The sequence below is a fragment of the Alosa alosa genome, chromosome 10 (assembly GCF_017589495.1).
Source record: "Alosa alosa isolate M-15738 ecotype Scorff River chromosome 10, AALO_Geno_1.1, whole genome shotgun sequence".
In the NCBI taxonomy this organism is placed as follows: domain Eukaryota; kingdom Metazoa; phylum Chordata; class Actinopteri; order Clupeiformes; family Clupeidae; genus Alosa; species Alosa alosa.
The window spans coordinates 19,149,123-19,172,605 of NC_063198.1; the positions used below are offsets into that span (position 1 = coordinate 19,149,123).

General features: G+C 41.5%; 1 protein-coding gene and 1 long non-coding RNA gene across 4 annotated transcripts in view; one reads left to right on the forward strand and one right to left on the reverse strand.

Moving 5' to 3' along the window:
- Positions 1-21,675, reverse strand: part of LOC125301889 — a 111,707-nt gene extending 90,032 nt beyond the window's left edge. Inside the window, exons 1-2 of the long non-coding RNA XR_007194810.1 lie at positions 21,629-21,675; positions 8,827-8,929 (exon numbers count right to left, since the gene is read on the reverse strand). This is a non-coding gene — a long non-coding RNA (uncharacterized LOC125301889). The remainder of the gene's footprint in view (positions 1-8,826; positions 8,930-21,628) is intronic.
- On the forward strand, positions 754-17,476 carry ptpdc1a (protein tyrosine phosphatase domain containing 1a). Of its 3 annotated transcripts, none has more exons than XM_048254721.1 (10): positions 754-1,540; positions 8,780-8,956; positions 10,793-10,964; positions 11,403-11,483; positions 12,377-12,495; positions 13,097-13,234; positions 13,603-14,801; positions 14,933-15,118; positions 15,591-15,701; positions 16,061-17,476. In XM_048254721.1, exons 1-10 carry the CDS (start codon positions 1,495-1,497, stop codon positions 16,193-16,195), a joined length of 2,364 nt encoding a protein of 787 aa, XP_048110678.1. In that variant the 5' UTR covers positions 754-1,494; the 3' UTR covers positions 16,196-17,476. The 3 variants fall into 3 exon arrangements, with proteins under 3 accessions (XP_048110678.1, XP_048110680.1, XP_048110679.1); XM_048254723.1 differs by having other exon boundaries at positions 756-1,540; positions 8,780-8,863; XM_048254722.1 differs by lacking the exons at positions 754-1,540; positions 8,780-8,956 and adding an exon at positions 10,148-10,400.
- Positions 21,676-23,483: the final 1,808 nt, after the last annotated feature.

The window sequence follows — 23,483 nt, forward strand, 5'->3', positions numbered from 1 at the left end:
TATTATTATTATTATTATTATTATAGCCAATTATTATTTCCCCATTATTTATAATCACCATTGCCTTTAAACTCAAAAACAACTGTTGTCTCTGAGACATGACAGCAACACGCATTGGCCTATTTGTGCTTCTGTCTTTTCAGATTTATTCAGAGAGATAGCAGCCTATCAAGTCCCGAAGGTTATCGTAAAGGTTATTTTTATTATATTTTATTAAATTGTATTAAATAAAAGTGTTTTTTGACTTTAAGATGCTTGGTCCTTGCTCTTCCCAGCGTTATTTCATTTTAAAGAGCAGCGGGCGTTTATCGTTCATTCGAAAGTCCACGTATTGTATAGCAGGCATATTATCAGTAGCCTAGATTATGATTAAGAAAAAGTTGATGCCATTTATGGAGTGGCGCATAGCCTACACACGAACCGTTGGGATAGACCTATCCAATTTGTTTCATGTCAGGGTGCGTGAACCGAGGACAAGGCCTCTTTTTGTTAATCTGACTTGATCTGCTACAAAGAAAAGCTTCATTAGAATGTATGTAGGCCTAATGTTATGTGAAATTATTATTTCTGACAAATATTTTTTTAGTCTGGCAGAATAAAGTAAACCCTTTTGAAGACCTCAAGGCTGAAAGGGAATATTAATCCTGTGGAAGTGATCAAACCTGACAGTTTGAGAGCAAAGACCAGATAAAGCAAGCCTGACTCAATTCCATAAACAACCACATAGGCTAATATTGATAGCCTAGTTCTACATTCAATGTTTCGTATCGTAGCCTAAGTTATTACGTTTTTATTGGGCGTAGCCTGATTTGAACGGAAGATGTCTGTATTGTTCACAGGCTTCTTTTATAGAGAGTACAAGCTTGTAATTTCAGTGGTTTTGTTTTGAAGCGTGAAGCAGAATAAACCTTTATCGCTAGGTGGCACTATTTGCCAGAGAATAATATGTGTCCGCAGGCTCAGCAAGTTCAAATGCGCGCTCATCCTTTGATGTTGGCTTCCTTCGTTGTGAATGAAAACCCTCTTCATTAAAAAGTTAAGGTAGGCCTATATGTAATTTTAGTAGCCTACCATATGGCTGTATTGGCCCAGCGTTTCATTCTTTTGGGGAAATAGAAGGGAAACATCGAAGGAAAAGAAACAAGTCCAAATGATGATGGTGACCCCTTTCTTCTTATTACATTCTAACTTTTTCAGCAGAATGTACTTTGTTGTCGTAAATTAGCCTCTAGACTACCACCAAATGGGATCTGCAAAGTTGCACCAGAGCCCATTAGACATTCTCTGGTTGCACTCTGGACAATGAGATCAGTGTAATCACATGCTGTCTTCCCAGCCAATGAGATGCGATGAGACCTTCCACAACATGCTACGTATCCAGTCATCCAAATGGATACAGGAAAGGACCAAATACTCGTGAAGTTTTATTTGAATGGAAAGACACGGCTCCGCGGCGTGCACCATGACTGGATCAAAATATGTAATATCTAGGCTATGAAAACATCCGACAACTGTACTTTAACGAGGAACGAAGAACCAGGTATGTAACTGAACACGAGTGTGTTTTTAGCTTTTAGCTAAAAAGCTATCCAAGCTAACGTGATCCCGTAGCCAGTAACGCTAGCTAAATTAGCTGGTTGGCCAAGGCACCGTTATGCATCCTGTTACTCCACCTGTTGGAACAGAAGATGGGTAGATGATGTGGGTTTGTTTTGTTTGGTCCGCTAATATCACTCGTGTTACCGTAATGCTATATTGATAAATACAGAATAAACTATGGTTATTACCATTAGCTAACAAGGAACATGCATTGTAATTAGAGAATTCAGTGTGGGCTAGCTAACAGGCAGCTGTATGTCCAGATGTGTCCTTCACCAGGATACATAAAAGATGTAATATTTGTTATTGTAACCTATTTCCTTGCTACATGTCAGTTATTTGCTCTCTGTCATATATTGAGGTTATTAGCCTATAATGGTAGCCGACGCCTGTTGCCTGGCTACCCAGGACAATAGAACATTTAGTTTATCCATAGACTGTATAGAACAGTTCTATACACAGTCTATGAGTTTATCAGTTTGCATGTATGAGCCTGATTTTTAATGTCTTACCCAGGCACCCATTTCTCAAGTAGCTTCCCCAAACACGTTACTATGGGTTAGTGCTGGCAAAGAACACTATTAAGATGGTCAGCCTTTTTCCTTATACCGATCAGTCAATCTATTTTCTACTTCCCCATCTATTTAATTGGTTTATCTCTCCCAATCACTGTCCCTATATTGCCCCTCCGTTTCCTCTTTCTATCTTATCCCTATATCTTTCTTTGTCTAAACTGCCCTCTCTGTTCTCCATCTTTCTATATTTCGTTATTCCTTTGTCTCTCTTTTTCTTTACCACTCGACCTTCCCCATCTCTGCCCTCATATTGCTTTTCTGTACCTCATACATACATCAAATAATATTTTTTTCCATGGTTACATCACGGTCATGTCACCTTAAATGGACTTCACACTGCCGTAGTTGCATACATTTAAATATGTTTGATCAGAGTGATGTGGCTACAAAAATTGACAAGATCAAAAGCAATATATGCCAACTCTTCAAAGCCTTGGCACCTGCTTGGGCCTACTGTGAGATTCTCTAAGTCTACATTTAGCACAAACAGTGTTTCCACAGGTAGGCTACATAGCTTTATTGTTCATAAATTATGTTCCTAAAATATTATTACATTTGGTATTTCAAGGTGACCGGAGTTGCATTGTATATTATACACGATTAAGTAGACCCGTCACCTAATTGTCTGCCTATTTATGCAAGACTGTTGCTGCTTTGCAGATTTTAAGTGCACTGTAGCTTTACATATCTACGGAGCCCTAGAGGGGTCATCGCAAAATGTTTTGCATGTTGAGAGAATGTGCGCTCGTTTTACTACATTGTGCGCTCGTTTTACTACATTGTGCTCTTGTTTAACTAAATTGTGCCCTCGTTTAACTATATTGTGCACTTTCGTTTTACTAAATCGTGCGGCTCGTTTTACTAAATTGTGCTTCGGTTTACTAAATCGTGTGCACAATTTACTATATATTGTGCTCTCGTTTTACTATAGTGTGAGCTCATTTTACTAAATTGAGCTCTCATTTTAAGCATAGTAAAACGAGGGGCACAATTTATTAAACAAGTGCACTATTTACTAAAACGAAAAGCGCACGATTTACTAAAACGAGGGCACGATTTATTAAAACGAGAGCACAATTTGTGAACATGGTTATAGAACATTGTGAGCACGATCTACTTAAACGTGGCCACAGTTTGTAAAACGTGCACTCAATATTGTCTTGACACATGTAAACATGAGCACGTTATAGTATATTCGAGATCTCGATCTACTAAAACGCACCCACGAATAATTAAAACGTGGGCTCGAAGAAATTCAATTGTGTGCACAAAAACATAGTGTGGTGTCAAGGGGTATCCCGGGAATGACGTCGGGAGGTGTGTCGCTTGTAGTGACGTAGAGGGAATCTCATTGATTGCAGTGCACCTGGTTATAGCCCCGTTAGGTAGGCTGTAGGTGGGAGAGCAGATGATTGTGTGTGTTTGTACAGGCCCCTTGCCAACATCGTCCAGCTGAATGTTTGGCGAAGTTTTGAGTGTTTGTTGAGGTCCAAGTGTATGCAGAGCTGTGGTGTTTATCGCGAACGGTGTGAGTTGGGCTACATAGCCTGAGAAGCTGAGCATCGTGAACGACACTGTTTATGTCTCCCGTTTCATAGTCCGTATCAAAGCTTACCTCGTTGTGTGCATCATTGGTGTGCGGCGTGGGTTATATGGTGAGGCCCATCGGGCGCTAGAGGGAACCTTATTGTATTGGGTGGGTATTAGGCGATACTACTAATACGCAGTAGCCTATTTGTACCAACAGTAGGTGTACGTGTTGTAATTGTTTGGGGGCTTGTCGCTGTGATGTGCTTCGATTGACTTCTAGACCTCACAGTTAAGTCAACAATCCAGGAGATAGTGGAAACCGGTCATTAGGCTACAACAGAGCCCGCGAGTAGCCTTTGTAGTAGAATTTCCCCATTATGGGTCTCCATAGCTGGCGGTTGACACCACAGTGCCCCTGCTACAAAGAGTAGAAGTCCGCTATAAAACATGACCACCTAAAGTCTTTAATTAGCTGCTTACGGTTATCATCACATTACCAATATGAACTGTTACAGACAGCTGTAGGCCTAGTCCATGTCAAGGTAACATGAAGTTGCCACCACAGCACAGCGAGCAGTGAGAAAATGTCGGGAATTACTAAATGTGAGCACGAAATACATATTTCGAGAGCTCAATTTAGGCCTACAACGGGTCACGTTGTATTAATTCGAGGGCTCAATTAAAGGAAAAACGTGCTCCGCGTTTTATTAATTCGAGGGCTTAATTAAAGGAAAACGTGCTCACAAATTATCACGACCAGAAAAAATATCACTTAAAGTGAGCTCTCCCGGGCTCCGTACATATCACTCCAGAAAGGGTGTAAAATATCTAGCCTATTTGACTCAAGAACAGTGTTCTGTCAGGGTATGTAGAAATATAAAGAAGGTGTGAGAACCTTAAATGTTTGTCTATAACCTTTTTTTGTCTTGAGCTGATTTAAATTTAATAATGTATGAAGGGATCAGTTTTAGTAATTATGCATTTGTAAGCACAACTTAAGGAGGCCTGTTTATGTGTTGTGACAGACTCATCTAATAGGCTCAGCCTACGTATGTTGTGGCAGCATATAGGCCTAAATTTGGGTCCCAAATCGCTTCTTTAGTGTTATCTTTCAATGTAGGATCATATCCTGGGACAGAAGCTAATACAGCACATTTACTCTAGCTTTTGCCTAGTAAGCTGTTGTCATACTGTAAATAGAGCAAAGCACATTAACAAAAAAAAAAAAAAAGAAGCTGTGGTCCAAAATGCCGAGCTTATGTTTGGACAACTAATATACAATGGAAGGAATCCACTGTTTGTGCACGGTGTACAACCTCTGCTTGCCAATTACTGTCTGTCTTGCTGACATCATCGTTCAAGTCAGAACACGCCTAGCTGCCAGCTATTTTCCAGTGAGCCAGGGACTCATTTCTCACCTGTGTGTAAACACACTGCCTATACACCCACCTCTGTTTTGGCTGTTCCCTGTCTCACAATTTTGCTAATGAGTTGAAAGCCAATTAAACTAGTGAGGCGATGAAATGCATTCAGTAGAGAAAGCTAGCGATGTGTACACGGGGCCAAGAGTAGCCTCATGACTTTTGTACTTTTTGCACCATTTCTCAGAAGAGATTAGGCAGGTTAGTGTGTAAACATGGCAACCTAATATCTATGTTAGATATACTGCTTATTAAAAGATATTTTAATGAAAGATATCAGTATCCCGGATAGCCTAATTTGGCCCCTTTGGACTCCACATGAGTCATGACCACTTCTGACAAGTCATTTATATGCCTGCTGTCTGTCTGCACAGTTGAATTAGAAAAGAGATTGGTCTGAACCGCTTCAAAATGTTGGAGTTGAGTGGAGCCTAATTATATATTCACAAGCCCAGTGGGTAAAGACACTCACCTCCCACATACCGACTCAGACGCACAACAGAGAGCATCATAGTCTCTCTCTCTCTCCCTCTCTCCATCTGCTGTGCTTTTCCTTTAGTTTTCTCTCAAAGTTCGCACTCCATGTTTCTCACCTCTCACATGCAGAAACAATGTTCTTCACAACATATGTTTTCTTCACAACAATTGTAACACTACATCTCAAGTGACTTTCAAACATAAGCAGAAATCCATGAACACCTACATGTTTAGAACCATCTCCGACACACTTTGGGCATCTAATGCGTCATAGGAGGCCATTTTATAAGCTCTTATAAAAATAATACAATAGATGTCGACTCGGCTTTTTGTTGCTCAGCCATAAATGTTCATAATCCCCCTTAAAATTAATGATTAATTTATAATTTTATAACTACGTCTATCTGTTTGAACTATGTTCATTTATATTTTTATAACTACGTCTATCTGTTTGAGCTATGTTTTTTTGCTCTCCCCTTTTCACCTGTCAAGCGTGTTCTTATTCTAGTTCAGTGATAAAATAAATCATTTGAAAAATCTGTGTCACCGGGGTGGTCTGTAGGCTACAAAGTGATTGAATGGTTTCAAATGGCTCGGCTGGATAGAATGAGCTGGGTCTCACTCAGGCTCTCTCGTCAGATTTTGGAGAGAGAGAATGAAAGAAAGAGAGGGGTACGTTTCAGCTTAAATGATTCTGATAAGCTCGTCTAGCCTAGCTAGTTAGTCCTCTGTGGTCTAACTTTACAGCATGAATTAAACAGGACCGAGGCTATCGGATGAATGTTGGTATAACTAACGCGATCTAGGCCTAATCATTGACCCTTGTCCAAAGGCACTGAAGCATTCTAGACCTTGCTTGTTCTTTTTGTTCTGTCTGATACAGGTTATGCTGAAGTTTGGGTCACATTTTATATTACTTTGTCCTTGTTCCATATGACACCATGCATAGGGTAGTAAAGGTTTTAGCTCAGCCTTGGGCTAGGCTGTATGTTGAGTAATGATATAACCCACAGCACATTGATGCTCTGTATTAGATGTGCAAGGGTTAGGATTAAGGTAAGGATTAGGTCACATAGGCCTACTGCGTACATTATAAGTAGGCTACAGATCACAGAACTGGGAAAGGAGTTGAAGGGATATATACGAAAGCTCCCAGCAATTTGGTGCAAATTAAGATAATGGACCACCCACTGAAAATGTCTATATATATTTGATTACAATTGATTATTGCATAACATGAATTAATGTCTTCACAGTGTTCAATTGTATCCCTATGGATAAGCACGATTGGGTGCTCCAACAAAGAAGAAATTTGTATCAGGAGTGATGCTTATTGTATTACCTAATTTTACCATGGTACAAACTATCATTGTTACACAATGAATTAGTGCATTACATTGTACTTAATGGTTTAATTACAGTGTAACAAGAGTACAATGATATAGCGTTACCAAATTTCATTTAAATAATTTAGAGGGTTCAAACTTTTAGGGGCGCTCATGTACTCCCTTTGTTGGCTAAATAAGATATTGAAACAGTTGGCCTGAACAGTGAAAAGTGCCTTTTATTTGCCACTGAGTACAGCAATTTCCTGTGCATTAGCCGCATTGTACATAAACTGCAGGACAGTGTTTTATGCAAATGGTTGGTTAAAAAAACAAAACCATATTAATACCATGAACGTGAACCTGATGAAGCAAATTGCGAAAATGCGTTCACGCCAAATAAAGTCAGCAAAATACTCTCCAGTGTGCGATGTATACTACTTTTGGACTTTTCCATATTAATACCATATTAACTTCCCCCGTGTATTAACCTCATAGCTGAAGTAATTTTGCAAAATCAATGTATAAACCACGGCTAATACTTGGGAAATTACAGTAGTATATTTACTGGGCACATTAGACTTAAAGTGTAACTCCAGCGAAAAACTGACTAACCTCTTCGTGTTCGTTAAAACACCATGACTTATGACATTAGATTCAAGCGATGTACCGGTTGTCTAACCTGGCACCACTAAGGCTCTGGTGCCGTATTTCACCTGTGTAATTTGGGCCACAGCTAATGCCGTTTCTGATAAGAGCCATTAGGTGTGGGTTGCGGTAACACGAGAGGCTAGGCCTAACCGTGGGCCTCTGATATATTCCCAGGTCTCCAGGGTTCAGTAGACTCTGAGAATACAGCCCAACACCCTCATAGGATGAAGTCATGCACAAATCAGGTGCCTTAGTCACAAAGGGTCTGGTGGTGGTGGTGGTGGTGGTGGTGTTTGTCGTGTGTGTGTGTGTGTGTGTGTGTGGGGGGGGGGTTTGGTGTGTTATCCATAATTGATGGTGCAGTGCATCTTCCCTAAGGAGTGGAGTACCATACAAGCTTAATCTGTTACGTTTTTTGGATTAAGAGGATCTACAGGTGGCAGGTCTTGTTGAACTGTGAGACCCAAGGGGTCTGAACCAGCACACTTATCTTTAGAAATAAGGTCTAAGGTCTTTGTATATTTCTCAGAAGTTTTCTGGCTCCTATAGTAGCCTACAGTAGAGGTGGTATACTGTAGCCAAATGCATTCTTATGTTACAGAAACACACATGGGGATAAAATAACAGCACCGTCACGGGTAGATGAAAGTATACTATCGGGGAGTGAAGAGCTCTGGGGTCTGTATCCTCTAATTGTGTAAACATGAGACTGTGCTGAGACAAATCAACCCACACAGATCTCATCACCCCTGAGAATTGTTGAGGGGAGGGACTCACAGCCACACCCACCTTCCTGAGGTCTATTGGCCACTGGTGACACCTGAGACCTATTGTGACATTAGCTGTCTTTTTCTTTCTACCCTTCACTCCTTCCTTCCTTAACAAAAACAGATGTATTCTCTCTTCAATTCATTCACTGCAGAGAGAGACATTTAATCTCTCTCTTTCTCTCTCTACACACTACAGTGTCTGTTGCTTTTTGCTTGTGCTACAGGGGCCTCCCATCTTGCCTGTGGCTTTGTTTCGTTACGCGATTTAGACTGTTTGCTTTAGCTCGTGACAGCATTTCCAGCTCACCAACGTTTCCATCAAGGCGTCTCTTTCATTTTTTTAAAAAACGTTTTTGTGTGTGTGCGCACGCATGTGTCATGGTCCTCTGCGTGTGTGTTCTTTTGTCACCATGTTTGTTCGTACCTTTCAGCGTCAGCCATGGCAGCGGGAGTAAGTCTGTTGAGTGACGTTCCTTACCCCAGTCCTGTGGAGCCCAGCACGGAGATGGAGCCAGGTGGGTACCGCCGCATCCTCATCGTCTCCCAGAAGGCGAGAGGGAGGGAGGGAGAGGAGGAGCGACCTTGGGAACAGACACACACAGAGAGGGGTGAGATGGGAGAGTGATTGTTATGGTGGCTTACTGAGCAGGTTTATGTGTATGAAGGAAATCCAGCTATCAAATCCATGTTTGAGTGGATTCACTTTAGTTTTGATACACAAAAGTAAGATTATTGCTGGCCTTTTCTTCCTGATGGTTTGCGGTTTTACTTAGTATGTATGTATGTATGTAAGTAATGGAAGCACAGTAGCCGATGTACCCCTTTAATATCTGCATTTGCTGAAACGTTGAAATAGCATAGTGATCATAGGCCAGTGGATTTGATGGACAGCTCTGAATGAAAAGGTACCACTTGCATTGATAGTTTACTAAAAACATGTAGGCGTTTTTTGTCTTGAAGGAGTTATTTAATCATGGTTTTGCATTCATCTTGGCCATTAAAGTGCTCATCTGAGTTACATAAAACACTCATAGCCAGAATGCAAAAAGGAGAAAATGAAATGCATTAGGGAGAAAGGGTGTAATTACACCTTCATGTGTGTCAGCTCTTTTGAATGCTAGGTGCCTTATGCAATCCCTAGTGTTGTGCCATTTTAGAAAGCATGTCATTTTTCCAACTCCAGCTACAGCTCCACTGGTGTGGCGTCAGGGAGGCACGGACGCAACGGACGCAACACACGCACACACACTATCTCTCTTTCTCTTCTCTCTCTCTCTCAGCCCCTCGCTCTCTCAGCCACCCACTGACTTAGGAGTTTGTTGCCATGGAGACGCTTGTGAAGTGTAGAGGCCAGAGCGATGGATCGCATCACCCCCCGCTCTCGTTGCCTCTTTTGTGCCACTGGGCAATTGTGCCGGGGCGTATGATGATTCACCACAGTGGAGCGGAGTAATAGACCTCTGTTCTGATGAGGGTGCGACAGTGATGCCACAGAAAGAGAAAGAGCGAGTGAGTGAGGGAGAGAGCAAGAGCGAGCTGAAGCCCTGTGTGGCCAGGCAGCAGAAATAAAAAAGGGAAGTCAGACAGACAGTGAGTTCGGGAGATGGAGCGAAAGACAACGATAGACAGTGATCAAAAAGAGGAAAAGTTAAAAGCGTGAAAGAGTGATCAGAAAAAGTGATGGACAACACTAGAGTACCAAAAGGAACAGAAACAAACTGCAAGATGGAGAGAAGAAGAGAGTAAAAAGCACTGAATAGACAAAAAGGAAAATTATAAACAGAGGGGGGAGAAGAGACGTCACTGGACTCAGCGAGTGCATCGTGTTCTGGAGGGCGATGCAGCGGCAGCAGCGGCCAGCTTGCCGTTCCCTCGCTGGGGACATCCTTTTCGGGCTGGGGAACAGCCGGCGCCACTCGGCCTCAGACGTGCTGCTGAAGGTGCTGCAGCGGCGTCGGAGCTCTGCACTGGAGAGCCTCTCCACCTCCTCCCACCGGGTCATGCTGGCCGTCAGTATGGTCGAAGCAGACACCAGTGCGCAGGGACGCAGATGTAATTCAGATTTCATTCTAGCCTACCACTTTCAAAAACGGATTTATATGATATTCTTACTTCCAGAGGCAGGATTGATGTGATGCGTGTACATTTACATGAGGATATGATGCAATGGAGCTGTTTGACAGCCGATTTGTGTTATCTTGTGTGTTAATGGTAAACGGAAATTTGAGTTGAAATAACTCTCTTAACTAGACGGTAATGACTGATCTACCTTTATGTTATCCAATGAACACTATGTCAGGACTTCTCTAATTTCCCTTTTTGACTTTTATTATTTATTCATGGTGTTGCTGTCTTTATTTCCACACACAGTGTTTCTTAAGTGATGCTGTTGTAGTGTGTATTTGTTTTACTTATTTCAATGTTACTCCATTTTCTCTCTCCAGTTAGTGTTCGAGTCCCGACAGCAAAGTACACTAAAGTTGGGGAGACCCTGCGGCATGTCATCCCTGGTCACATGCAGTGTTCCATGACCTGTGGGGGGCGCGCCTGCAAGTACGAGAACCCCTCCCGCTGGAGCGACGAGGAGCAAGCCATCAAGGGCCTCTACTCGTCATGGTGAGATCTCACCGACATGAAAACACACAGTAGCCTAATGACGCCCTTAACAACGCTCAGCTCACCAGAAACATTTCATTGTTAGCATGGATTTCAGAAGCCATTTTGTATTAAATTAAAAAAGAGGGGAGGCCAAGTGGCTGAGCTGTGGCCTTGTACAGGCAGTGCTGCATGCCCTTGTGAACCAGTGCTGTAGATCAATATAAATCAGAGCACATAGTCGATACTGCATATGAGCCAAACTCACTGGTCTTTTGTCAATATTTGTTGGGTTTGTTGTCAGTCATTTACAAACAACATTATTTGAATCTGTTTTTCTTCTACTTTTATTTTTTAGGTCAAAGAAATTCAGTATTATAATTAAATAAAAACGTACGCTATGTTCAGAACTGCGTTTTGTTTTTTACCACCTCTGTGTTTTACCACCTTTCTTTCCAGGATCACAGACAACCTACTAGCCATGGCAAGGCCTTCAACAGAAATAATTGAAAAATATAACATCATTGAACAGTTTCAAGGGTATGTTAAACCTGCATATGCCAATAGACCAATATAACAGTGAGCACGTTTTCATACCGGGAATAAACCTTTTTGAATCCGTTTATTGCCAGAATTCCGTTTATGTCAATAATCCGTTTAACCTGTTTACATGCAAGTAGAATGTCACGTTTTGAGCATATTGTTTACGTAGCAATCAACATTATTCCGAATAAGTCAGCGACGCAGCCCACAAATAGGCTCCCAACGTCATGGTGGAATTCCCTCTTTTGGCTGAATAATACAGCATCTTCAGGGTCTTCCACCTGTATTTCACTTGGTCAGGCGTATGTCGCATTTTCTCCCATCGATGAACTCCATGACATTTGCATGATTGAAGTTTGTCTCCTAGTCTTTTCAAAAGTGTGCGCATTGTTTCGCCATGATTAGGAAAGTGTGTGAGGCAGTTTTTTCATTTTATTCTAATTCTGTGCGAATTGCACATGTGCAGGCCTACAGCACTCTTCCTTCTGGAAGCATATTCCGTTTAAGGTGTTTTTATGACCCAATATTCCGTTTAAAACAGGCATATGCTAGGGTGTGCAAACGGTTTATTAGGAAACCGTATAGGCCTTTTTCGGTTTATTTCATTCAGAATAAGGTGTTTACAAGACACATGCAAATTCGGTTTATTCCCAATAAACTGATTCAAAACCATTTATTGGCTGCATGGAACCGTGCTCAATGACCAGAAACAACATACACTGAAACTTCCCTGGCCCTCTGTTTGTAAGAATACTGTTACTAGAGGAAAAGCATACACTTCACACACATCACCACCATTGTGCCTCTAAATCTGCCATCTTGGCTTCCTAAGCCATCAGTCGTATTGATCTCAACCTTGGTCCTGACTGAAGCTCTTCCCTCTGATTTAGGTGTGGCCTAAAGACGGTGATTAATCTGCAGCGCCCAGGGGAGCATGCCAGCTGTGGCAACCCTCTGGAGGCAGAGAGTGGCTTTACCTATCGCCCTGAGATCTTCATGGAAGCAGGAAGTGAGTCTTTCTCTCCTTCGATCATGAGTCATTCTAATTATCAGTGGACTCAGTGGTAGAAAATGGCTTTGTACAACGCAGCATCCAGCGGTCAGCTCAAGGCTACTGCGGTGCCTGTTCTTTTGTGTGTGTTCTTGTGTATGTATGTCCGTCTGTGTCTGTGTGTGTGTGTGTGTGTGTTTTTTTAATGGTTCTGAGAACATGTAGCTCAAGGTAAAGCGCTTTGACTTGCTGCTCTTAATGAGCTCCCCAGAGTAAACAGTCATTTGTGTTGTTACCACCATCTGGGAAAATGAATAAGTCGTCACTTTCCACTGTATTAGTGAGCTACGATCTGCCAGTGTAATGATGCAGATTTTCAGGAACTTTTATTGAAATGTCATTAACGTTATATATAGCCTCTAGGTTTTTACTGCTGATGTTTAAAAGACCCGTGAACACTGATGTCGGGCTGTAAAACTATCATCAGCATTTGATGGATTTCATTATATTTCAATTTGTCCAAGCATCATAGCAGTATAGTACAAATGTTCTGTGCGTCTTGGCTTTGTTTCCTAGCCACACACACACACACAAAAACACACATATTTTCTCATTACAGTTTACTTTTACAACTTTGGATGGAAGGACTATGGCGTGGCATCTCTTACCACCATCTTGGATATGGTTAAAGTGATGTCCTTTGCCATTCAGGAGGGGAAAATGGCCATCCATTGCCATGCGGGTCTTGGAAGAACAGGTGAGGTTCATAACTTCCTCTCCTAATGCACTAGAGCATCAGGCACACGGTCAGCTACTGTTATGGGTGATGGAAAATGAGTTTTGATCTGTGGAGTGGCCACCTCCACAATGGTGTGTGAATAATTAAATAATTGCATTTAATTACTATAGTTAAAAATGAAAGTATCAGAAGGGTTCACAGAATTCTAAATACACATAAAATAGAGACAAGCATAATGGTGGTGCTAACAAGGTGATTTGAATAGTATAGTAGTAACGGATCCCATAAATTCCTATTTCTACGTAATTCTTGTCTCATTTCCTTGGACAGCACAAACGAATCATATCCAAAGGCATCAAAATCTTTTTGTTACTCATCTCTCATAGGTGTCTTACTGGCATGCTACCTCGTTTTTACTTCACGGATGAGCGCTGACCAGGCCATCCTGTTTGTGCGCGCAAAGCGACCCAACTCCATCCAGACGCGGGGACAGCTACTGTGCGTGCGGGAGTTTGCCCAGTTCCTTGTGCCGCTGCGCAGCGTCTTCTCCTGTGCCGAGCCAAGGGCCCACACTGTCACGCTCACACAGTACCTGACCCGCCAGCGCCACCTGCTGCATGGCTACGAGGCGCGCCTCATGAAGCACGTGCCCAAACCCGTGCAGCTAATCTGCCGCCTGCTGCTGGACGTGGCCGAGAACCGCACAGTCCCCGTGGACGAACTGCGGCCGGCACCAGAGCTGCCAGACCTGGCTGCGGAGGTAGAGAAGACCGTATCCCAGCAGGCTCTGCAGCAGCTCGGCAAGGAGATGAGGGGGAAGGGCATCCCTGTGCCTTCGCCACGAGTCTCGCTGACAACCCCCGTCCCCGTGCTGCTGGCTCACGACCGGCCTTTGTGCAGCGAACAGGACATGGTTTGGAGGCAGCGGGAACCCTGCAACCTCCTGAAACCTCTCCGTACCCTCAAGAGAAGCCTTAGCTTGAGCGACACTGCCCTGCACATCCTGTCCTCTCAGATGCATCCAGCAGGGGCCTCTGCAAGTGCACTTAGCCACAGGCCAATGTCAGACCTCTTCAATCCATGCTTCACCTTTCACAACAGCCTTGGGGATTGTGAGTCTACTTGGCATCCACCAGGTCAACCTCACTGTCGCGGTCGCAGTCACGACAGTGACAGCCCAAGCAATCGCTCTCCCTCCAACTCGCCAATCTCAGACAAACCTCAGAGGAAAGAGGCAGAGAAAAAGCCTGGAGGATCATGCCAGTCAAGACGGGTACCTCTCAGACAGAGTCAGCGTAGCATGTCTGTGGGGTATACTGAAAGCAGCAGAGGAACCAACGAGTCCATGTTGTCAGCGTGGGATGATGAAGGTTGTGGAAAGGGTTGTGTTGATAGGGGGAAGTCATCAGCCGTCTCTGATCTTAGCTCAACGGAAGCTTGCGATGTTAATTCGGAGAAGCCAAACTTCCCCTTCATCGCACTCCAGAATGAGCTCAGCCCGCAGGCCAGGCGAGTCTTGGTTGCTCAAGCGCTTGCGACAGAATCTGACCAAGAAGAGCTCAGAGACAAGGTGCTAGAGTGGCAGGTATGACTGACTCTTACTTCAAGTGAAGTTCTTTTTTCATTATTATGATATTATGGGCTTTGGCGTGATTTTGCATTCGAGTAGTGAAACTAAAATCAGTCTAAATGGAATGACCTACTCTTTGCCTGCAGACGGAGCTGAACTCCAGAGAGGGGACCTGGGATCGACTCTGCCTGGAGCGGGACCCTCTGGTGCTCTCTAGTCTCGTGTGGTCTTGGCTGGAGCAGCTCAGAGATCCGGTCATCAGCCATGAGGATGTGGAGGCACTGGAGGAGAACAACTATAGCTCACAACAGGCTCTAGACTCACTGGACAAGGTAAGTGGCACGGAGGTCATTTTTAGTCATTTTGTTTGGAATCAAATCCCACCTTGTTAACTGCTACATGATTGACCAAAGGATAAAAAATAGTAACCATTTCAGGTCAGTGTTGCAGAGAAACACTAAAGATACAGTGACTGTACAGGACAGCCACCCATCCCATGTCTGCATGGCCAGATTTGTTGGTATAGACTAATACCTGAATGTGTTGTTGGGGGTAGTGTAGTATCAAGAGTGGTTCATTGTACCATGCGAATGAACATAGTGCTTTGGCATTGTGGTCAGAGTGCAGGTGTTACACTATTGACCTAGGATTCACAACAGTGCTCTAGCCTAGGATTAGCGAAGATTATTTCTTTGACTTGTGGAGAGTGGGGGTGGGATTTGGTTTGGATTAGATTGAACAAATGTAGCCATATTTTGGCTTCTATGGAAAACTTTAACCAGTGATCTTCTGTTTTTACTTCAGGGCCACAAACAAACTCTGTTGTGCATTCTTGATTGTGCCGCACATCTATTAGAGATACCAGAGGAGGTGGAAAAGGGCATTCTCGATCGTATAATCAAAACATTTACAAAGGTGAGTATTAATGTCTACATCCTTTTTATGTTATAAAAGTTATATAAAAACCCTCTGAGTGCACAGAAACAATGGGGTTGTGGGGGAGCAGCAGTAGTCTTGCCGCCCAAGAAAGAGTTGGCCCGCATTTGATACAAGAATGTTAAGTCTTTCACTTTGTATAGGCATTTGCTAAATCCCACTTACTTTAGTTTAAATTACAGCACATAAATTCAATTGTTGATGCAAAATGTATAAGAGACTATAAGAATATACAATACCAGCATCTGTTTCAGATAGATCAGCATGTCAATTCTGTTTTTCTTTCATATAGTTGTGGTTCTCTAGAATGTAATCCTTGTCTCCCTTTCAATCACTAGGTGGATATGGAATCGGAGAATGGCCAGGCGGTTTGCTGCACCCTGCGGGCAGTCTTGACCCCTGTTCTCCATGAGCTGAGGGCCAAAGCAGAGGAGGAAGTGGACTTCATAGGCCAGTATGCTGAGTATCCCTGACCACTGCATCCCAGTCCATAACTGGATCACACCAGAGGTTGGATATGATCCTCAGCCTTTCTAAACTGGTTGTATGTTTTTGTGGCATAAAAGTCAAACCAGGTCCAAAATTGTCCGTCACTGCTGCTGTTTTATTGTTACCATTGTGTTATAATTTTTTAAAGATCCTATTAATGTCAGGCTGTCTAACGCTGTTGTTATTTGTGTCTGTGTTTTACCATTTTGTAATGTTTACTCTTGAAAAAAAAACTGCCATGTATTTTTGTGTGCCATGTGGTTCACTTTAAGTTTTCATGTCTTTTTGTTTTAATATGTTTGGTATTATACATTTGTGTGATATGTATTATATCATACTTATAGTACCTACCTATTTATTACATTTGTATGTTTGACACAAAAGCATAAAGCAATGCCTCATTTAATAGGCACTTACAATATGGCTGAAAGGAAACTCTGACATTCTTAGTGGATCAGAATGATTCTACAGTCCAGAATTATGTACAAGTGTGGTAAATGTGTGTTAACACTAATCACTGGGGAATGTGCTTTAATAGTAATATTCACATCTCAACCCACATAAATGGAACTTTCAATATTGTTCCCTACAACATCATGGAGATTGATGTCTGTAAACCAAATAATATTTTCACTGTGCAAAGTATGTAGTATACAGTGGTATATCAAAGTGGCATATTTGAATGCAAGAGAAGTGGGGGAGACTGAATGCAACGTTAGCTTTGAATTTATATGATCAGTTTATTTCTAATTTGAAGCATCTGAAGGCTCATTTCATAATATTGTCATGCAACCTAGCTAGCTCTTGTGATTACTTAAACATTGCCTTTACAAAAATACTGATACAAAAAAGAAAAATGGCATCTGTTTGAGAATGTATGTTTGTCAAAGAATCTGTCTTGTTTTGGCTGTGGCTAAATGAATTCTGCCTCATTGAAAAATGACTCATTTTGCAAAGAAACTAAGCTGCTCTTTGGAGTATATTTGTACAGAGGGATATATATGTTTCTTTCATGAAGCACTATCAATGTTTTAGATGCATTGTGATTAGTGTTTAGTCCACCTCAGACCTCATTTTTGTCCATGAATGCGCAATATGGTGTTCATCAAGAACAGAAGACAACTGAATTAATTAACTTGATTCAAGCTTGATCACATTTGTATTTTAAGGGTGAGAACATTGTACTGTGGAAATGTTAATGAAGCACTATTTTTTCACCATCCCATTCATTGCCGAAAATAAATAAATAAATGCTCTTAACATAAGTAACCTGCTGGTTTGTTCATATGTACACTGTAAAAAATAACACTACATCTTACTGCAGTAACACAAGTATACTTTACTTACTATAGGCTGACCTAGTGTTCTTACTAGAGTAACATTAGTAATGTGCCGAACTTGCAACAATGGGGTCTAAAACTTGAGATACACGAGTAAGCTTCACAACTCAGACCTGAGTAAACTGGACTCACGCGCAGTGCACACGCACAGTTGCAGAGGGCATTCTGGATTCCACAGCCAGCGGTTAGGCAGTGTTAGCGGTGTGGCTGACTTTTGGGATGGGAGTGTAACAGCTTCACCAGTGACTTGCTCTGTCCGGTAAGTTTACAGTATGTATTAATGTGTCAAATGTTTACAGTATAGGTTGAACTAACAGCATTTGTGCAAAACTGTACATTCGGTTTCATTAACAACTGGGGTAATGTTAAGTTCAACTTGCTAAGTGGCCGATATATGCGCTAGCTGCTAACAGTTTGCAGCTAACTGATAGCAGCTATGCGAGTTAACACCAAAGATCTTTGTTAACACTGCCTCAGACCATGCTGAGCAGAAAACAAATATTCTAGGTATTCAAGCCCTTTGATATTTTTGTTATCGAAGTTATGAGGAAGTGGTGGCCTGGGGTCTAAAACTAGGCTGTATAAATTTGCCAATAGCAGTTGTCTTCATGAGCTCTCTTAATGAAGTTTAGTTCTAACGTTAGCCATTTCTCATGAGAAATGCTTGTTAGCATGCTAAGTTGATTCAAAACGTGTAAAGATTAAACTGTGTATGGTTTACGTCGATATTCCTACTGTATTGATAAAACAATTAGGATAATTGGACTCATAACCTTACTGACTGAAAGCCATGGTCTTTTATCTAAAATCTTTCGTTGTGATTTAGCAAGAGGACTTAGGTTGCAGTGTGTGGAATTTGAACGAATGTGCCTTTATTGAGGTGCAAAATGGCATCATATAATTCCAACGTATGATTGACATTTTAAATTCTATTCTGATAAATGTACTAGGCCTGAAGCAATAGAGAAAATTAAGTTGCCAAATCATAATATTTTTAGCTTAACAGTATTAATTAGGTCTCTGGAGAAATAATTTAAATTAACATTTAATGTGATAAACTTAATCAGCTGTTTTAGTTAAACATGGCCAATAGATGCATATTGATAATAATTTTGCCCTCTTTTTCTTTTTACAGTTGGAAAACTGAAAATGCAGAGCAATGAACTGGACATGTAAGTTGTGCTTGTTTGGATGTGAAGTCAGAGGTCAGTTGCTCAAACACTACTGATTGAAACATGGAGGTTACACCAGAATACGACCCGAAAAAAACTGCAGAGGGTGGTGAAAACTGGCCAGCGCATCACCGGTTCCTCACTCCCCACCATCAAGGCCATCAGGGCAAGTGATGCTTGCGTAAGGCGCGCAGCATCATCAAAGACTGTTCTCACCTCAACCACAGACTGTTCACCCCACTCCCCTCTGGGAGGCGTTACAGGTCTCTCTGCACCCAAACCAGCAGGTTCAGAGGAAGCTCCTTCCCTGCGGCTGTCACCCTACTGAACTCTAGCTGTGCATCCCGGTGACAACCAACCAACTAAGCCCCCACCGATGCCTCCTTGCCTGTGCCTGTTGAGGTGTCCACCATGACCACGGAAACCTTGACGGGGGACACCCACCCCCCGTGGACAATTGCACTACCCTATCCCACCCATAGTGTTCTATTTATTTACAAATGTACATACTGTAATTACACATATAGCCATTCCATTTTCTACTGCTCTTCATACTATTCATCCTGCACATACCGCGTATTCTTACTACTGTTATAATGTTACTGTTTCTGCGCTACAGTACTGTTACCACACTGCACATAGCTGTATACTGTACATATATGTCTATATGGTTCATACCAAATATATCCATATTTATTCTGCTAATACACTGCACATATTTATACCTAATTTATATTACTCTAAACCACCTTCTGTAAAACCAACTGTACACTACTGTTTACACCGCATTTTCCTATCCTGTCTATGCACCACCCGTCTTTGTATATCACATTGCATTTTTCTGCTTTTTGCACTTCTAGTTAGATGCAAACTGCATTTTGTTGTCTTTGTACTTGTACTCTGCAAAATGACAATAAAGTTATCTAATCTAATAGTGCCAACTATTTGTGTATATTCTGCAAGTAAACTTTACTAACCAACATAAAATTACCCTTTACAACTCAAAGTAAGGGTAACTCATTTAACAGTAGTAAATACAACTTTGTTTCAAGTAAGCTTTACTTGAGGGCATGAAGTAAACTTTACTAGTTGGAAGTAAGTAACCAGAACTTTAAAGTCTTAAGTAAGGATAACTTCTTCTAAGTAAGCATTACTTGTAGACATCAAGTAAACATAACTTGAAAGAGAAAAGTTTTGTTTACTTAACTTATTTAAGGCAACGAGTTTCCACCCTTTTTTCAAGTAACCATTACTTATTATTTTTTACAGTGTAATTAGTTTGCACTCTACTGCAGTGATTTTCAATGGGGTCCATGGAGGTACTGCAGGGGTTCCGCCAAAATATTTCATCTGAAGCATTTTTTTTTCCCTTTTCCAAAAATTAAAAACGTCCTACATAATCATAAACAGAACATAGAAAAGATGCTTTCTATTAATTGATAAAATAACATAGGCTACCTATGAGTCTTCATGCAATCATGTGATCACCTGGGAACATGTCATGTGCAGCATTTAGCAGTCTTACGTCAAAAGTCTGTGCCACTCACCAGGCTCATATTGCATCCATACTCAAGCTTAATTCTTTGTCCTTCATTAGTTAAAATGTGATGGCTAACTGTGAAGCTGATGGTACACAGGGCAATTTTTGGGCAATGTTGCCGGTGTTCCAGTTTAGATGGTGAGCAGGTTAACTGGTGATATTTGCATAAAATCAGTGAATATTCAACAAGACCCTGCCTACTTCTTAATCTGCTCTGCCTCTGATAGTGCAGGTTTACATTTTCACAAAGTGTTTACAAGTGAGACAATATAACGGATATCGCTGAAAACATCACCAGTGTATGTCAAATACATGTCCGTTTAAGCATTATCCACAAATATGACACATACTGAATGAATGGAAAAAAAAATAAAACTAGCGATCTAGCTGGGATTCGAACCATGTATGATCAAGAAAGTTGATCGGATTAGCTTCTATATCGTCTATACCACTACACTACGAGCTGTTGAAATTGATACCGGATTTCTATGTATATTACACTTTCAGTCAAAGTTAACACAGGTTAACATGTGGGAAATATACGCCCATGTTAACTGGTGCCATCACAATTTAACATGGGCATATGCAAGCCTCAAAACAACAAAATAATTCAGTGGAAATGCATGGATTCCAGTTTCTTCCAGTAGCAGCAACTGGAATCCATGCATTTCCACTGAATTATTTTTGGAATCTGATCCCTTATCATACCTGTTCATTCTTACTCGTTGCTCGACTTATCGTGACTAAATTCAAGATGGCTGCAAACGCTAAACTTTGTGAAGATACTGTCTGTATAAATCATCTTGTAAATAAACTACCAGTGCTTTTTCAAAGTTCTCAATGTCTCGTTTTAAATGTCAGGGCCCTCGGAAGTCTACCAATTAAGTGTGGAGATACATTGAGCCTCGTAAATGGGTGTAAAACAGTGATTTATTTGCATGGCTAGCCTGATGCCGAAGCACCACTATTGAAAAAGCTGTTGGTAGCATCGGCTAACTAAGCCAGATTTTTGGAGTGCAGGGGACACGCCGAGATGGGCTATGAGACAAACGTTCACACTCGGTATCATGTTTCAATACACTTTAGGTCAATATCACACCGGAATTCTCCTTTAACCTAAATTAGGGTTTCTCAACGGGGGCGGTCGTACAACCTAGGGGGGCGCTGGGAACGTGAGAGGTTTTTTTTTTTACATTTTAAACTTTCATGGTTTTCACATATTTTTGGTGCAAAAATAGGCTACCTGAAATAAATAGGCTATTTTTTCATTCATGGGTTTCAAACCCCTCTACCGCTCTATTTTACTGTTTATCTATGCTCAGTGGTCATACAGTGCAGTTTGGGCCTGCACACGCCCGGACTCACGTCCCCCAGCCCTGCTCGCTGTTGTTCTGCAGCTGCTCTGAGCGTAGTGTCCACGAAAAGACCGTTGCTAATCAAATACGAAATATATATATATATAGGCCTCACGCGCGGAATCTGTTTTGTGATTGTTTTTTGTCCATGATAAAATGACACGTCTCGTTGTCTATATTTAATGTTCCTATTGATTTAAAGAAAAAAATCATTACAACCAATGCTGATGTGGTAGTGTTTTTTTTTACCCAACCAGTCTCCTATTGCTTCTAACAGTGGGCTGCTTAATAATAAAATAAGCTCATAGGGACATTTTATTATAATTCCAGAAGAAACCAAAACAGCACAGAAATGGGCTCGTTTTTTATTTAAGCAATATAGCATGAGCGTGAGTGGCCTATAGCCTACCTGGGGGTGTAGTTTTTTTTTTTTTTTTTAATTGTGTGTGTGTGTGTGGGTCTGGGGGTAAAGTCTGGGGGTCGTTTGCTCAAAAAAGGTTGAGAACCACTGACCTAAATAGTCGGCTGCTGTAAGCAATCAGATTTTTTTGTATACCCCTGATGTCTCAATGATAATAACATCTCATTTCAGACTATATTTCAAAGTTTGCCGTTCATTTGCATTATTAATATAACATCATATTTTGTCATTTTTGGCGAAGACATGCATTACGTTAGGGATATTGAACATATTTAACATTCTCTAACCATCGTGATTTCGAATTGGTGCAGTTTTCAGCACAAAAACTCATGTTATTCTTCTGTGCATTGCTCTATGCTGTTCTATGGTGCTTTTTGCCTCTTGGTTGCGCACGCATTTTTTCGTGACGTTGCATAGAAATCCATGTATAATGAATATCTTGATCGATTGACAAATAAGCCGTCACAAAACAACATAGGCGTACCCATTCATTTAATAGGAACACCATGCTATTGCAGAGATGCAAAATGACCAGTGGTGCAACTGGTTAGCAGGGTGGCATATAGCTTGCTATTTTAGTGAGCAGTTCGCGGCCCACACGTGATTATTTTTGCGCATTATAATCACGATGTATGATCTGCCCACAAAAACGTCTGAAGTGGGGTCATGCATGCAGTTTGTTGTAACTGTTTTAGTATGTGAGGCAAAATTAATCTGCATTATTCAAGGCTTGCATTCGGTGTCATGTCACCAGTTAACATGGACATCAGGATATCAGTAGCTAGGTAGCTAGCTAGTAGACTAGTAGCCTATGGATTAATGATGATTGATGATGGCATTGAAGTTACTACCGCCCCTCTGTGGTGTAGTGGTAGTGCTGATTGCAATGTACATTTTGCCTCCGCGAGACTCATGTTCGAAACCCAACAAAACCTTTGTTGTTTTACTTTGACACTTTGCTGTTTGCAGAGCATTTTGTGTGGATAATGCTTAAGCGGACAGTGACATGCATTATACATGAACCGGTGATTTCTGTGTGTTTTCGGCAAGATCTTTCTTCATATTCTGTCTCACTGTGGGCTTGTGAAAATGTGACTTGAGGGGCGGAGGCAGAGCAAAGCGCTGTTAACAAGTAGGCAGGGTCTTGTTGAATATTCACAAATTTTATGCAAATATCACAAGTTAACCTGCTCACCATCTAAACTGGCAACACAGGGCAACAGACAACTAGCAACTTTGTTAGCAAAATCACCGCTAGTTAGCTAAATTCTGTTCAATCTCAATGAAGCAATGGTAGCTAACAGTTTACTGGGGGGAAAAAAACAATGTTTTCGTGCTCAGTGACTCTCTCAGCCAAGGGGTCCTTGGGCTTAAAAAGGTTGAAGACCCCTGCTCAACTGCATTTGGCCATGGCCCACTGGTTAGCACTCTGGACTTGTAACCG